Source organism: Prosopis cineraria, unplaced genomic scaffold (assembly GCF_029017545.1).
Source record: "Prosopis cineraria cultivar Desert tree isolate PC_DT_omini unplaced genomic scaffold, ASM2901754v1 PC6, whole genome shotgun sequence".
In the NCBI taxonomy this organism is placed as follows: domain Eukaryota; kingdom Viridiplantae; phylum Streptophyta; class Magnoliopsida; order Fabales; family Fabaceae; genus Prosopis; species Prosopis cineraria.
Window position 1 is genome coordinate 9,837,727 of NW_026555337.1, and position 16,882 is coordinate 9,854,608.

The window sequence follows — 16,882 nt, forward strand, 5'->3', positions numbered from 1 at the left end:
AACAAATGTTGGTCCGCGTAGAAAGAATTATGATTATTTAAAAACGAAGTCTCAAGTTCAAGTCCATATAAATAGAGAAAATGCCTATAAAAGAGCTATCCCAATTAGGTTTGACAATATTCAAATCTAATCCAGCTCGATAAAAAGAAGTGTATTATATCTTTTTTAAGATAAAAATTGCTTTGAATATCTAACTATTATTAATCCTATCATGTGTTTATTTTTTTTTTCTTAATTAAATACAGGGGCAAAAAGAGCTGGAGCATCTATTCCTTCCCTCTATATATACTCTCTCTCTCATACACACACATATACTGAAGCCTTGAGACCAAGCATTACTTTGAACTTGGGTTACAAATTTGCTGTAATATTATGGCTCTTATTCATCTTCCTCAAGTAGCTTTTCTCACTAACATGCTTCCTCTGAATAAAACACCCTCTTCAGTTGCAGCCATAATATCCAAAAACTTCAATGCTCCTTCTTTTACAGTCCAGTGCAAGGCCTCATCATCAGCTAGGGTTTCTGATCAGACTCAGCAAGTTTCTCGTAGATCTGGAGACTTCCAGCCTGATGTTTGGCGCTATGATTATATTCAGTCACTGAATAATAATTATACGGTCTGCCAAGCTAATTCCATTCTTATATATAATTAGCCATTAATTTTCATATATATGCATTTTGCGTTCAACCGCTTAGTACCAATACTTCAACACTTTGTAGTTATAATTCCATTCTTATTGTCGTCATATATAGTTGTTTTTATTTCCAGCAAATAATTGTTAGATATTATCAATGCAACATGCAGGAACAAGCATATAAAGAAGAAAGCAGAAAACTTATGGCAGAAGTTAGGATACTGCTTTCAGAAACAGTGAATCGTGTGGACCAACTTGAGCTTATAGATACCTTACAAAGGCTTGGACTAGGTTATCAATTTAAAAGTGAAATAAACAAGATACTGGAAAATATTTATAATGTGAGCAGGTTCAATAACAAGCTGAATCTACATGCCACAGCACTCGAGTTTCGACTCTTGAGACAGCATGGCTATGATGTATCCCCAGGTATGGAAAAAAGTTGCCACTGATGAATTAGTTGACAAAATTTCGCTAAACGACTTAAACTACCTATTTGTTGTTGCAGACGTGTTTGGTAGCTTCAACAATGAAGAGGGTGATTTTCAAACAACTTTATCTCAGGATATCAAGGGAATGCTTTCTTTATACGAAGCCTCGTTTCATTTAATGGAAGATGAAACTATTCTAGAAAAGGCTACAAATTTCACCTCAAAATCTCTGAAAGATTTTGTGAGCAACAACACCGAACATGAACTGACAAGCCAAGTGAAACATGCTTTGGAGCTTCCATTACATTGGAGGCTTCCAAGATGGGAGGCTCGTTGGTTCATTGGTGAATATGAAAGAATGCCTAATATGAATCCAACTATACTTCAACTTGCAAAATTGGATTATAACATGGTTCAAGCCATGTACCAGGAAGAAGTGAAGTCCAATTTCAGGTGCGATATATACACATTAATTAAAATATTTGGTCCAAATATAGTCTTCATTCACAAAATGAATATAAATGATGCATTCAACATGTAGTAAAAAAAACGAAGTACGAAAATGATGGTCTTGTAGGGATGCCTTATACTTAAAATATTTGTTTTTAATTAAATTAATTGAAACATGTGGATCATTTATATATTATTTATCCTATAATATATTTTTCTTATCAATATTATTAACATATTAAAATCCACCAATTTTCATTTGACTGGATAAAATGACGTTAAGTATAGAAGGTTAAGTAAGTCTTGCCCTTTATAAAATATTTTTTCATAAAATTACATATAATAATGAAGTTTATTAAATATAGTTAAAATATTGTTGATAAAAAAATATAGTTTACAACATTAGTTTTTTATAAACTTCCAAAAATTCCCTTTATTAATAAGAGAGAGAAGAAAAATCATTTAAGGAATGAAATAATGAGGGGTAATATTGAAATAATTATCATTATATTAATGAAATCTTATTTTTGTCAAAATTTCTTGTACATCAAATCATCTAAAAAAATATCTTATAAAACGGGATGGAGGGAGTATTAAATATAGCCATTTTTTTTTTTTTTTGAAAACATACGATCACATAATGGGTAATTTGTGAATGTGAAAAAATTAATCTATTGAAATAACTGATAGTCGAGTTGATATGGACAAGCTAGGTTTATATATATATATATATATATATTAATGTTAATTAAATTGTGTGTTTGATTTGAAGATGGTGGGAGAGAACAGGGCTGGAGAAGAAGGTAAACTTCTTCAGGTGTAGGGTGGTGGGCAGCTATGTATGGAGCCTAGGGATAAGGGATGAGCCACATGCTGGCAATTTAAGAAGAGTCATTGGGAAGCTTTGTGCCACAATTACACTAACAGATGATCTCTATGATGTTCATGGCACTTTGGAAGAATTAGAGCTCTTCACACAAGCCATTTCCAGGTTTGAATTTTTCAGAATATAATCAATTCAACTATTATAAATTTCATGAGATTATATTATTATTAAGTTTTTGAAATTGTAATATAGTAAGTTTAATTTCGTTCTTAAAAAGGAATCTTCTAAAATTTGAAAGTAGTTTTTTCAAATTTTGATTTTTAATATTTTTATCGTAAATTTATTAACATGAGTTCTTCCACAATCCTAAATGTTTGGAAAAGCTGCATTGTAAAAATTACATATTAAAAATTTTAGGTTAATGACTTTCAAAAATCAAAGTTATCGCTGAGTTTTACAGAAATAAGTGTGTGTGTATATATATATATATATAAAAGTAGAACCACAAGCTACCTTCCAAGCTCGACACGTGTCCTTTTTTCCCCCTAAAAATGCTGCAAATGCAAACTGCCACTCAACTTCATTTAATTCTATTAACTTATTTTTGTAATTTCAATTTTCTATTTTAAAAAATTATTTATTTTAACTAACTTTTTCCTCATTCCTCTCTCCCACTCTCTTTGCATTGTAACTCCCCATAATCCTATTCCTATTCTAAACATTTAATTTTAAAAACCAATAGATGATGGCAAGATAAAAATAAGAATGAGAAATGATATATTATTTATTATGATGAATAATATAATAATATTTTAAATGGAGTAAATCTATATATCTATACGCAAAAATAGAATAGCAGGCCTCCTTCTAGATTCAACATATATGCATTTTTTAAAATGTTGTGATTATAAGTTATCCATGTGAACATTAATTTCCAAAATAATTCTTTTACAGAATACCCAAAAAAATTATAGATAATAACAATATTATCTTTAAATTGTAAAAACGACTTCCTGTTATCTTTACATTTTCTCTCGCACGAACTTATTCATTATCATAACTCCCCATCTCCATCATCCAAAATATACAATTTTAGCATGCACATTAGATTTTTTATTAAATCTTTTTAAATATTAAAAAATTATTATATTTAAAATTAAAATGAGTTATTTTAATTCCTATTTTCCCTTACTTCTCTCCCATTATCTCTCCCACTCTCCTATTATCATAACTTTCCATAATCTTTTTCTTATTTTTAGTTTTTAAATTCTAAGTACACAAACATGCGATCACATTGAGCAATTATAAAGCACATGAAATTTTTTTTCAATCCTAATATCATTCAATCGCTCCATTCCCTCATTAAGACAAGCAAAATCACAAAACTCTCATTCTCTTTGACTCCTCCCTTTGTCCGATGCCTTCTCACCTCTTGTGTCATCTTTTATGATGATTTTTCATTCCAAGCCAATGGTGTAATGATTTTGTGTTTGTTGAAAATTGAAAGAGTAATTCAATTTATAATAAATCTCATATTTATGGTAGATACCAGGTAATTGCACATAATCATACATTTTGTAATTTTTTTAGTGAATCTTCCTCCATTTTTCTAAATCTCTCTTTCGTAAGTCATAGAACTGAAAAAACTTACTATGTTCTATTTTAGTGAAGTTATGGTTTCATAGAATTTAATATGTTAGTTTTTGAAATATTTATAGTAAATTGTATAATAATTTGTTAAATATTTCCCAACTCTTCAGGCATATTGAAATGGAATGAAGGGGAAGATATACATTATCAAGGTTCTTCAAATCAAATTAAAGCAATTTTTCTTCCACTCCTCATATATATATCTTGGCTCTTGGGCATCTCCTTATAATTTTTTTTTTTGAAAAACATGCTCATAATAATTTACTCATAATGATCCAAATTTCTTGATTTTGAATAATATTTTAATGATTTATGTTTAATTTTAATTTTTATTGGAATTATAAATGTCAAGTGAATTAACTGAATTTAAAACTTTTAATATATATATATATATATAATTTGTATTTGAAGATAATGACTCAACCATCAAATTTGTGTTTTGACCTTGATGATATTTGATATTATAATATCTAAACTACAAGATTTGAAAGTATTGATTTTTGAGTTGAAAATTAAGTTTTTAAGATATATTAATATGTTTATCTGTTGATATTTATAAATCATAAAAATTATAATACTTCAAAAATTTATCTACCCTCACATGATTTAATAAAAAAGATAGAGCCATATAATTTTTATATTTACCTTATAATATTAATTTTTCATGGATTATACGTGAGAAAAACATTACAAACTATGTAATTATTAGATAGACTTACAAATGATAAAGAAAAAAAATACAAAATTGCAATATCAGCATAATAAAAGTAATAAATTATATTATGGTTTAAAAAGAAGATATATCAACAATTGTGGGATGGACCTGATCAACTATAGTAGCTTCCCTTTGAGAGTGAAAACAAAACAAAGCGAAGAAGATTGGTGGATGGGTCAAAGAAAGGAGGCAAAAGGTATGAAGAGGGAGGCCACCATAGTTTTGGGCATTTGAGAATTCATGATGAATTCTTTAGTCTTCATTTTTATAATTCTGCACTCATTTTATTAGTTAATATTGCAATTTATTTTATGTAAACTTTTTTCATTTTTATTAATTAATATTTTAAAATAATTTTATTTTAGGTTAAAAAATACACCGTGCATTGCACGGGTACCATACTAGTTTTTTAAAAAAAAATTGAAGAGCACATTTAATTATTTAACTTTATACAATGTTTTATTTAGTCTCTTAATTAATTTTATAAGGTATATATCTTTTCAATTATTTGACCCTAATGCTATTAATTTTATCCTAAACCCTAACCCCTAATAATTAATAATATCAACAAAACATTCTTAAATGTTGATATATTATGTTTATTTAAAAAAACAATGATTATTAAACTAATTATTATTATGAAGATCTTTTAATTACTTCAATTTGTAAACATCTATATATGTTCTTATAAATATATGTGCATATGTAGTTTTTCCTATATATACATGTGTTCTCCTTCAAGAGGCATAAATATTGTAATTTGATTATTAGGTGGGACACAAATGACTTAGGTAGCCTCCCAGAGTACATGAAAGTGGCATTTTTTGCAATCTATGACTTTGTGGATGAACTTGCTTCTGACATTCAGAGAGAAAAAGGGCTTAACGTGGATACATACCTCAAGAAAGGGGTATGCATGTCATATTAATTACTGGCTTTAATTTATAGCTATAATATTATCTCTTCATAAACTTGTTTATTACATTGATGATTAATTAATTTAAATTAAACATATATTACAGTGGCAAGATATGTGCAAGGCATTTATGGTAGAGGCGAGATGGTACCATGGTGGAAAAACGCCAAGCCTGAAAGAATATTTGGAAAATGCATGGGTTTCAATTGGAGGACATAATTACTTTCTTCATACTTATCTTACTATGCCAAATAATTCCATCAAGAAGCAAGACTTGGATTTCTTAGATCAACGACTTTCAAATCTCCCTTACCTTGCAGGACTTAATTTCCGCCTTCTTAATGACATCGGATCTTTTAAGGTGACACTCATCATGTCGTGTGCAATTTTATGAGAACATCCCTATTCTACATGCAGCCTTGTAATTCCTATCATTTTGTTCTGATAATGTTTAATTAATTGTAACAGCGTGAGCAGGAGACAGGTGATGTATCGTCGGCAATCCAGTGCCATATGAATGACACTGGAGCTTCAGAAGAAGAAGCGATCGAACACGTAAAGTCTCTGATATATAAAACATGGCAGAAGACGAATCAAGAAGTTGCCACGTCATCATCCTCCTTCCCTCGAGATTTCAATGTCACTGCTTGGGGACTTGCGAGGTCTGCAACTTTCCATTACCATTATGGAGATGATCCCTTCACTTATCAGGATTCTCAATTCAAGGAGCGTCTTCGTTCATTGCTTTTTGAGCCCATTCCCATTTAGGTGATGATGATGTTTAATCAAAGTCTTGAGACTGTTAATTTCAAGTCATTGTACTTATATGAAAAAAAAAAGAAATATATATAACTTTATATCTTAGTTGTGTGTTGTAATATTTTTTATTCAACTCTTATTATTTACAAAATAAAAGTTGTGGTTAAGGTTTCTTATTTTCAACAAGGGTAAAATGATATTTTTATTTTAAAATTTTTGCATAGAGGTGTTAAGAACTTCATTAAAATTATAACATTTTGAGGGATTTTTAAATATATAATTCGAAGAGATTTTACTATCATTTTTGCTATAATTTATTAATTAGCAGTAACTGTTTTTTATCGCAGCTTAAAATTAATTTAAAAAAAAAAGATTGAACGTTGAATCTACTGATGATTAATTAGTGGTAATTTTTTTATCGTTATTGAAAAATACATCGCGCTATATGTCATCTGTCAGCCCTTTCCACGTGTTTGAAAACTTAGGGAGTGGAACAAGCAGCAACCACTTCCTCAAGGCCTGATCATCCCTCAGCCTCAAACGTCGACGTCCATATCTTCTTAACTTGTCCTTACTCTCTATCAGTATCCATCCATCCTCGGATTATTTCTGCTGCTCCCTTTCATCGGGGATCATAATGTCTTACGTACGCATGTAATGTCATGTCAATATTTAATGACAAAACAAATAACGTGGACTGTAACTTACCCACTCGTTTTCATCCTCTTGACTTTCTTTAGCTTGTTTTCCTCTGCATCAAAAAGGAATCTTGGATTTCTACCATACGCCCTGTTGTTCTTTTCCCCAATAGATCTGCGTCACTCCATTTCCATCCATTTGTTAGATAAATAAAATATTGAAATTTCCAGTTTTACACATTTGTATTTCATTTGATTTCATAATTAACTTTGACTTCTTCTTCCTTTTAAACTTTATCTTAGACTAGATCATGTTCCTATTGGTGCTATTTTTTTTTCAAACATTTATGCTAATTTTTGTGGTTAACTGTGAAAATAATTTTAATATTATTTATCATGACAAAGATGTTTTAATTGAAATAATATTATCTAGAAGAAGATTTGAAAAATATGGAGGGAATTTTAATTGGAGAGAGATTGTATATTAAAAAAGAAGTGAACATTTTTTTTTCAAAAATTTTTAAAGAGTAGATGAAATTGAAAAAAAAAATTAACAATAGAATATATGCGCAATAATCAATGCAATATAAAATTGAAAAGTACAGCCTGACAATTAAAATAAATTTCATAACGATAAGTTATTTTTTATTTTTAAATTTAAAACATTTATAAAATTTAAAAAAGTATAAAAGACATTTAACAAAAAATAACAGTCACCAATCAAATGATAACACTTCAATATTACTATTGTTTTTACTATGGAATAAACAATAACAAAGTTTATATTTTACAAAAAGAAAAGATTTATTCTTATCATTTTAAATGTTATTTTATATTTATTTTATATTCATGCTTATCCATTAATAACTCATAAATAAATATGGAAATTTTCACTATTTAAAAAAGGTGTATTCTTGTTACCAACAGATGTTGGTCCGAGTAGAAAGGATTATAATTATTTAAACATGAAATCTTGAATTCAAGTCCATATAAATGGAGAAAATGCCTATAAGAGAGCTACCCCAATCAGTCTGACGATGCTAAAATCTAATCCAATTAGATAAATATATAAAGGAATCGTATTTTTGTTTTTTTAACAAAAATTGCTTTGAATATCTACCTATTATTAATCCAATCTCGTGTTTATTTTTCTTCCTTAATTTTAAATACAGGGGCAAAAAGAGCCGGAGCATCTATTCCTTCCCTCTACACGCACGCGCGCATACACACATATATATTGAAGCCTTGAGACCAAGCATTACTGCAAAAATAGCTTATAAGAGCACTCATTTTTGCCCAATGGAAATGCTTCAAAAGGGCTTCCATTATCTAGCGCTCTTGTATATATGAAAGGCTTATTACGGGAGTAGTTGAAAAGTGTTCATGTAAGTAATGTATGCGAAAGATGTAACATTCCAAAAAAAATTTTCATAATTTATTAATCTAATGAAAAGTAATTATGGAAATTTAAGTATAATTGGGTTTGAGGATAGTTAGAGACGTCTATTGGGTTTAGCTTTAACTTTTGAATTGGATTCGAAAGTAAATTGGGTCATATAGGCTTAAATTATAAAGAGAAATTGAATTTTAGCTCACAGTGCGTTATGTTGCCGCATAAAAAATTATGCCGCAACATAATTTTCTGAATTAGTTTTTAAAACGTGAAAATTAGTTTGAAAAACAGAGTGTAAGATCTAAAACAAAGAGGGGGCGACTAAGAGAGTGTTTTCTTTGCTAGGGCTTCAATTTTTGGGCATTTTGAAAGTGTTTAAAGCTTGATTTCATCTAAGTATGCCTTCTTTATCTCTTCTTCTTCCCTCTACATGTTTTGGAAGTGAGATTCAAAGTTGGGAAATGATGATTTTCATATTTAAGGCTATGAGTTCGAACTCGTTGGTCTAAATGGGATTAATGGGAGTTGTTTAAGTATTCTACATATAGTTTAGAAGTTTTTACAAGGTTATAAGCTTGGGTCATCTATTTTAGACAAACTCTAAACCTTCAAAGTGTGATTTTGGATGGTTGGGTATTATATTAGTGATTATATAAGTTAATGGAAGCTAAATGGAGTTAATAAAAATTAATAAACTTAATGGTTATGCTTAAGTGTAAGAGATTAAAATTTTGGATAATTAAAGTGTTGATTTATTAAAGTTGGAAGAGTGTTTATGATGATTTTAATGATGATTGGTATAATTAATTGTAGATCAATAATCTTGTGTACTATTCAAGCTTTGGTATAGCCTGTGAAAAACTTTTATTGAGGGGTAAACCTTTAACCTCTTAAAGGTTTGAAGTAATTGGAAAAAACTTAGTTGTATAGTTGAATATTAATTGATTGTTTGTTGAAATAGTTGATTTGAAACATGTTTCATAAATGAAACTCATGATGCAAATTTAGGATGGTTGGTGTTGTATTATTGTTACAAATTATATGTATGTTTATATATATGCTAATAGTGATCATGAATGAGAAATTGTGATTATGTACTAGTTAGTGTGTGGAGTGAGTTGGGTTTGAGTATAGATATGTAAACTCATAATATGAACGGTTGATTATAATGCATATACATATGTGATATACGTGCATAGCATGATCATTGGCAAGAGTTTGCCTAGGGAGAGGAGTAGTTGACTAAACCCACGTGGTATTAGCAATGATCGTTGGAATCGAAAACTTGCCTTGGCACCGACCGTTAGAATTGGGAGGTAACCCTTGTCCTATAGTTTATTCAAGACTGTCCTACTTGTTCTATAAGGGACTTAAACCTAACTAGTCTCCACCGGTTTATGAAGAGGCTAGATTAGGGGTATAACATCTCATGGTTGTTAGCATTGGGAGAAATTGAATTACACAAGTAAGTGAGTTAACCTTGGCCTGATAGCTCCTCACAAGTAGAAGGCTGGGTTAGTTCGCGAAGGGCGCAGCTACCGAATAACCACCAGTTTCATGTCGAAGGTAATCAGGAAGGTTTAAGGTTGGCATATGATCATACATTTATTCCTGACTACATAGTTGTTAGTATTATGGTCTAGTATGGTTTAGGGGCGCATGGTTGGTATTATTATGACTCCAAATTGTGCATTATTGATATATATATATATATATATATATGATTTTTTGTTTAAAGCCCGGTCATATAGTTGTTATTATGGTGGCCGAGACTATATGTTATCTTACATGTTTATGTTTATTGCCAATTGCATCTGTTTTTGATTGATACATAACTGTATAAATTAGGTGAAATTTGGTTACTGAGTGATTGTACTCACCCCTCAATTCTCAATATTTTCAGGGTTTAGCTCATCAAGTTAAGACCAGGGAAAATGAGTCGAGGTATAGGATTGTAAAGCAATCCTTTGTATGCCTCTTTATGTTGTTTTATGTGTATTAAGATTGTTAACTTGCCAATTAGGAATCACATGGATATTTTTAGTATTACTTGCATTATTATTATATCACACTTGTGTATTTTGTGCCCTAGGTTAGTAAGTTTTAATTGTAAACCTTAGTATAGGACCAAAATACTTGTGTAAATAGGAATATATATATTTTTACTGGGTTGGAATGAAAATGATTGTTTTGTGCAAAAAATTCCTCCCCCTTGTGTTTTATGTGTTATGGGGTTGAGTGATAAATTTGTGATATATATATTTTTGGTTGCGTGTGGTGTATTGCATGAGTCCTATAGAGTATATTCAGTGTAGTCTAAGAATAGTTATGAGCTTAAGGTATTTGTTTGTAATTTTAGACACTCTAATTATTGTAATGACCCTAAATTTTAAATTGGACAAAAAATTCTCTCAATAGATATTTTATTTAAATAAATTTTATAATAAATAGAAATTGTTAGTTTAAAAGAACTCGCGCTAGAAATTTTCTTGAGGATTCAAAGATCAAATTTTTCGAAACAAAAGTTTAGTTTTAAAAGTTGTAGGAAAATTTTGTGTCCTTTCTTGTAATTTTCTCATGTCCTTTCTTGTGATTTTCTCGTGCCCTTTTTTTTAAATTTCTCCTAGTCCCTCTTTCCTTCAGAAACTATTTCTCTTTAGCCAAGAAAACAGAGCATTCTCCCCCCTTCTCTTCACCGACTTTAGGCTTCCTTTCTCTCATCCCAATCGAGTGTTTCCTTATCATCTTCGACTTGTCTTCTCGTCGCCGGCTGTTTCTGTTCAGTTCTGTCAGCTGATCGTGCGTTGCTGTCAATGTGATGCCGCTGAATCTCTGCTCTGTTTCTTCGTTGCTGCTGTGTTGACAGGGTGCATGTGTGTTCGTCTCTTTTCTTTTCTTCTCCTCAACAGCTGGACGTCGGTGTGTGCGTGTAGAGTAAGCTCAGTATCTTCTTTATTTTCTGATATGAAATTCCTGCTTCTCTTTTTTATAGTCACGTTATTTACAGTAGAGAAGTTGAGTCACCGAATATCCTTCTTTGCCATCGTCCCTTGCTCTGTGTCTAAGGAAAGTAAATAATTTTAGATCTTTTAGCTTCGTCATCGTCCTCTCGCTTTGTTGTTAGGAGTTCACGGCTGGAGGTGGTAAAGCTGTCGAACTTTGTCTCCCTTAGTTGTTGTTCCTTGTTTTCCCTTAGTGACGATGGTAGTGCATGTTGTGTGTTCAGTGTTAATTTATTCTTCGTCCTGGGTTATTGGCATCGCGTGTGTGTGTTTAATTAGTGTAGATTGTGGTTTGTTTCTTTCCTCAGCCTGCTGCCGTGTGAAATGTGGGACATGAGAATCTGAATTTTCTTAAGCTGAAATTGATTTATTCAAAGAAGAAAATGGAACTTAGGGAGCTGAATTATTTATTTATCCATATCAGAGAATTTAGGGAGATGGAACAAACTGGAAGAAGTTTGGATTGAGTGGTATGTTGATAGCAGAGTTATTGTTGAAAGTTGAGTAAATTCTTGAATGTACTCAAGGTATTTGCATGAATGTTGAAAGAAGCAGTTGGGGGATGAGATTGTTCAAATTTTCATATTAGAGGCTAAAAGAAATAAATAAATAAATAAATAAATATATATATATATATATATATATAATGCTACAATACCTATTGAAATGGTACAGCACCTAAAGGAAGTTATTAGATCAAATGATACTTAAAATCTCATTAAAATTGGAATGAGAGTTGTGTTAATAATTGAGGTTGAATGTTAATTTTGTTTGTTTATATTAAGAGGGAAAATCATAATGACATTAGACTTGTTAGTTTAAATGCCAGATTAATTTGGGGTATTACTAAAGTAAGCAAAAAATTGAGGAAGTTTGACTATGAAATTTTTGAAAACTCTCAAGTAAGTGGATAGCGTTCTACATAAATTTTTACTAAAATGTTTTTAAAATCTCCTTATTTAAAATTTTACTAATAATATTTTGTAAATTGTACAAATATTTTTATTTATCTTATTTTTCTAATAATTAATTTATGAGTAAAAATGTGATGATTTTACTGATAGTTTATATAATTGACAAGTGATGACAAAAAAGAATAATTGAACAATGTTTGAAAAAAAAATTTAAAAGTGTTTTCTTACTTCATACATGCTTAATTTTATTGAGAGGGACTGAGTTCAGAACGCTAGATGCTAATGGCAGTTCCGTTAGCCCTTAGCGCTCCATAGTTCACCTAGCTAGTAGGGTGTTAATAGGAGGTGTTAGTCCCGTGCGAAGGCCAATGCACGTGGATTGGAGGGATGGTATTCGTGAGCACGATACTCACACTTGTTTTGTGGCTTTTGCTACGCTTGTTTCATAGCTTTCAGCCACGCTTGATTGGTTATTTACCCTTGTAGACTATGTATCCATGCTTGTTATTCATTTTGATAAAGCCCTCCTAGATTTAAATTAAAAGTTATTATTTTTGTATTTGTTCTTTGAAAAGATTATATCTATTTGTACCTGTACTTGAGATGATTACATTCTATGAGTTGTACAAATTTTGACAAATGTATACTGTTTTATTAATATTGCTCAACTTTAGAATTGTATTATTGAAAAAAAAAGAGATTTGTTCTTTATTTTTAGCTCAAGTATATGCTTTAGTATTTAATGATATTATTTTAGAATAAGTCTACTAGTTCTATATGCATAATTTTTATGTATAATTTTACTTGGAACTCTACTCACTAAAAATTTCTTTAGTCTCAGATACCGTAGCTAACCCTATGCCTCCAGCAAATCGTTGAGAGCCTTTTGGTTTTTTGTTTTTGAAAAAAGAGGAATTATATTGCAACTATTCTTTCGATAAAACTAAGTGTTGTATTTTGTGATTATAACTTAGTGCTTCACATATACCATGGTTAGGACCTAGTCTTATTTTATTATTATGTAAATTGTTGGAATGGAGCTAGTCTCCTTACTGGTTGGATTGACAGGTTCTATTGTTGTTTGTAGAAGTTTCGGGTGGTCCGAGCTATAGGAGAGACTCTGCCAAAATTTCTACAAAATACTTAGAACTTTATGAACTTTATTATTATATATAACTTACATATATCATTATTTTAGTGTAATTTATGGTTATTAAGGCTTATGAAATATGAATTCTCTTCATATTTCATGCCATTCATACCCTCAGTATCGAGGTATGACAGTTATGTGTTGAAAGCATAAATGGGTAAGTTTGTAATTTGATGTTCAACTTTTGATTGAGAAATTATCTGACTGTGAAAGCAGTGCCATTAACTAAAGCTTAGAGAAAGCTTTTTGTAGACACCTAGATCACCTCAATCGAATGTCAGACGAAGATTTGGTGCACATCGAAAGTCCGGGTAGGAAATCTACCATGACAGCTTTTGTTGCTGTCATGGATTTTGCAGTTTATATTGCAGCATAAAATTTTATGCTGCAACATAATTATTTTAGAATTCATTTTTTTCCTATGTTGACCCCAATTTGATGTTATCTTATCTTATAAAATGTTCATGCTTCCGTATACATGTTTTGCTCTAATTTTATTTTTTAAAAAATGATTTTAAATGATTTTATAGCATTTTAAGTTTTGAAAACTTAGGATCCCATTTATGTAAATTTTACAAACTTGATAATTTACTTAAGTTAGTCTCGTAATTACCTCAATTATGAAGTTAATTGTGAATTAGTAAGGGAGATCTTACAGGAGCGCTTTTATTTAAAGCACTCCAATAGATTTTTCTTATGGGAGCATTATTTATAAAAGCACTCTCATAAATTTTAGAAAATTAAAAAAAAACACCACAAACATAAGGGAGCGCTCTTCATAAAAGCACTCCTGTATGTATGCTACGAGAACACTTTGTTGTTAGAGTGCTCTCGTAAGTGGCAACCTACAGGAATGCTCTAAAAAAAGAGTGTTCCTATTGGTTGGATATGGGAACACTTTTTTGAGAGCACTCCTGTATCCTAGGCCTTTGGGAGTGCTTTTATTAAGAGCGCTCCTATATGTTTTTTTTTTAAAAAATTTAATTATCCTTTTAAGCGTCTTTTGTAACTCATTACAAATGACAACTATACCATACCAATATAAAAAAAAAAAATCAATCTAGCAACAATATAATTAAACATTAGAAGTTATATACAACTAATAAACTTGAAATTAAAACAAACTTAGATCAAATTTCTAACTTGTCTAATCTCTAGCTAGTTTATCTTATAAATAAAATTTTTGGTATTTTTCTAACATTAGATGTTACTTTTCCCTAAGTGTTACTTAACTAGTATGAGAAGGGATATATATTGGAAAAAATTACATCCAACCCCCTCCCAAGGAAATTAATTACAAATAAGGACCAAACAATAAGTCCCATTCAAGAAAAAACAAATCATGTTTTCATTTTAACAACAATTCATTTTGCATTGGTCCTTATATGTGATTAATTTCCTTAGGAGGGAGCTAGATGTGATTTTTCCTATATATTGTTTATTGCATTAATTCATTGGCATTACAATTTTAGAATTAGGGTTGTTTGTCACTGAAAATTTAAGTTAATATATAGTTTATTCACCAGTAATTTAGTATTTGAATAATGATGCTTGGGCAAAGGAAAATCCCAAAAATAAAAATATAAAGAATGGTGGTACATGATGAATGTGAATGTCATTATTCTCACCACTTAGCAACGCTTTTCTAAAAATTAATATTCCAAATAAGAAAAGCATTACTTATTTTGCACATTTTGCCATGCAATTATGCAATTGTGTCTATATCTAACATTAGCAAATAAAAAAGAACAAGAAATAGCAATATTTGAACATTAGCGGGCATGCAATTTGACCACAATAAAAATGTGCTCTATATGAGATTGTTAAATCACAACTTGATATAATGAAAGCCAACAAGGATCAAATGAATAAAGTGCTAAATACATATAAAAGCAAATATTGAGCTTGAGTTCAAATAAACTGAACAACATGGAATTACAAAACACACATATAAAAATAGATTATATAGCAATAGGGGAGCTCATATATACACTAGCAACACAACAAATTGAATGATGCAAAACACATAAAACATTCACTATTCAACATGATACAGAACACAAAATAAGTTCATATAAAGATATCTGCATATACAGTTTTTCATCTATATATATATATATATATATTCTCCTTCAAGTGCCTCTCCCTTAAAGTAACTATTGTAATTTGATTATTAGGTGGGACACAAATGACTTAGGTAGCCTCCCAGAGTACATGAAAGTGGCATTTTTCACAATCTATGACTTTGTGGATGAACTTGCTTCTGACATTCAGAGAGAAAAGGGGCTTAACGTGGATACATACCTCAAGAAAGGGGTATGCATGTCACATTAATTACTGGCTTTAATTTATAGCTATAATATTATCTCTTCATAAACTTGTTTATTACATTGATGATTAATTAATTTAAATTAAACATATATTACAGTGGTAAGATATATGCAAGGCATTTATGGCAGAGGCGAGATGGTACCATGGTGGAAAAACGCCAAGCCTGAAAGAATATTTGGAAAATGCATAGGTTTCAATTGGAGGACATAATTTCCTTCTTCATGCTTATCTTACGGTGCCAAATAATTCCATCAAGAACTAAGACTTGGATTCCTTAGATCAATGACTTTCAAATCTCCCTTAGTACTTCTCAGGACTTAATTTTCGCCTCCTTAATGACCTCGGATCTTATAAGGTGACACTCATCATCATGTTGTGTGTAGTTTTATGAGAACATCCCTATTCTACATACAGCCTATTAATTCCTGTCATTTTGTTCTAATAATGTTTAATTAATTGTAACAGCGTGAGCAGGAGATAGGTGATGTATCGTCGTCAATCCAGTGCCATATGAATGACACTGGAGCTTCAGAAGAAGAAGCAATCGAACACGTAAAGTCCTTGATATATAAAACATGGCAGAAGATGAATCAAGAAGTTACCACGTCATCATCCTCCTTCCCTCGAGATTTCAATGTCACTGCTTGGGGACTTACAAGGTCTGCAACTTTCCATTACCATTATGGAGATGATCCCTTCACTCATTAGGATTCTCAATTCAAGGATCGTCTTCGTTCATTGCTTTTTAAGCCCATTCCCATTTAGGTGATGATGATGTTTAATCAATGTCTTGAGCAAATCCTTGGAGTTGTTAGACTTAACACTTTTCAATATTAAAGATGAACATTTGCACTCCCTATTAATACTAAAATTAAGAAAAAAAAAGTTGCAAATGTATCCCAACAAATTAAAGTTGCATAATATGGAGTTGAATTTGCAAATTCTTAGAACTATTAGACTTAATACTTTTTAACATTGAAGATGAAAATTTACGTTCCTTACTAAAATTTAAAAAATAAATTGCAAATGCATTATAATAAAATTACAAAATTAGGAGCTAAATTTGCAAAT

At 30.4% G+C, this 16,882-nt stretch overlaps 1 protein-coding gene across 1 annotated transcript; it reads left to right on the forward strand.

The window, feature by feature from the left end:
- Positions 1–302: 302 nt before the first annotated feature.
- On the forward strand, positions 303–6,544 carry LOC129313114 ((+)-epi-alpha-bisabolol synthase-like). Its single transcript, XM_054956015.1, has 7 exons — positions 303–618; positions 807–1,065; positions 1,145–1,520; positions 2,290–2,508; positions 5,480–5,618; positions 5,731–5,985; positions 6,093–6,544. Exons 1-7 carry the CDS (start codon positions 373–375, stop codon positions 6,390–6,392), a joined length of 1,794 nt encoding a protein of 597 aa, XP_054811990.1. The 5' UTR covers positions 303–372; the 3' UTR covers positions 6,393–6,544.
- The last annotated feature ends 10,338 nt before the right edge of the window (positions 6,545–16,882 follow it).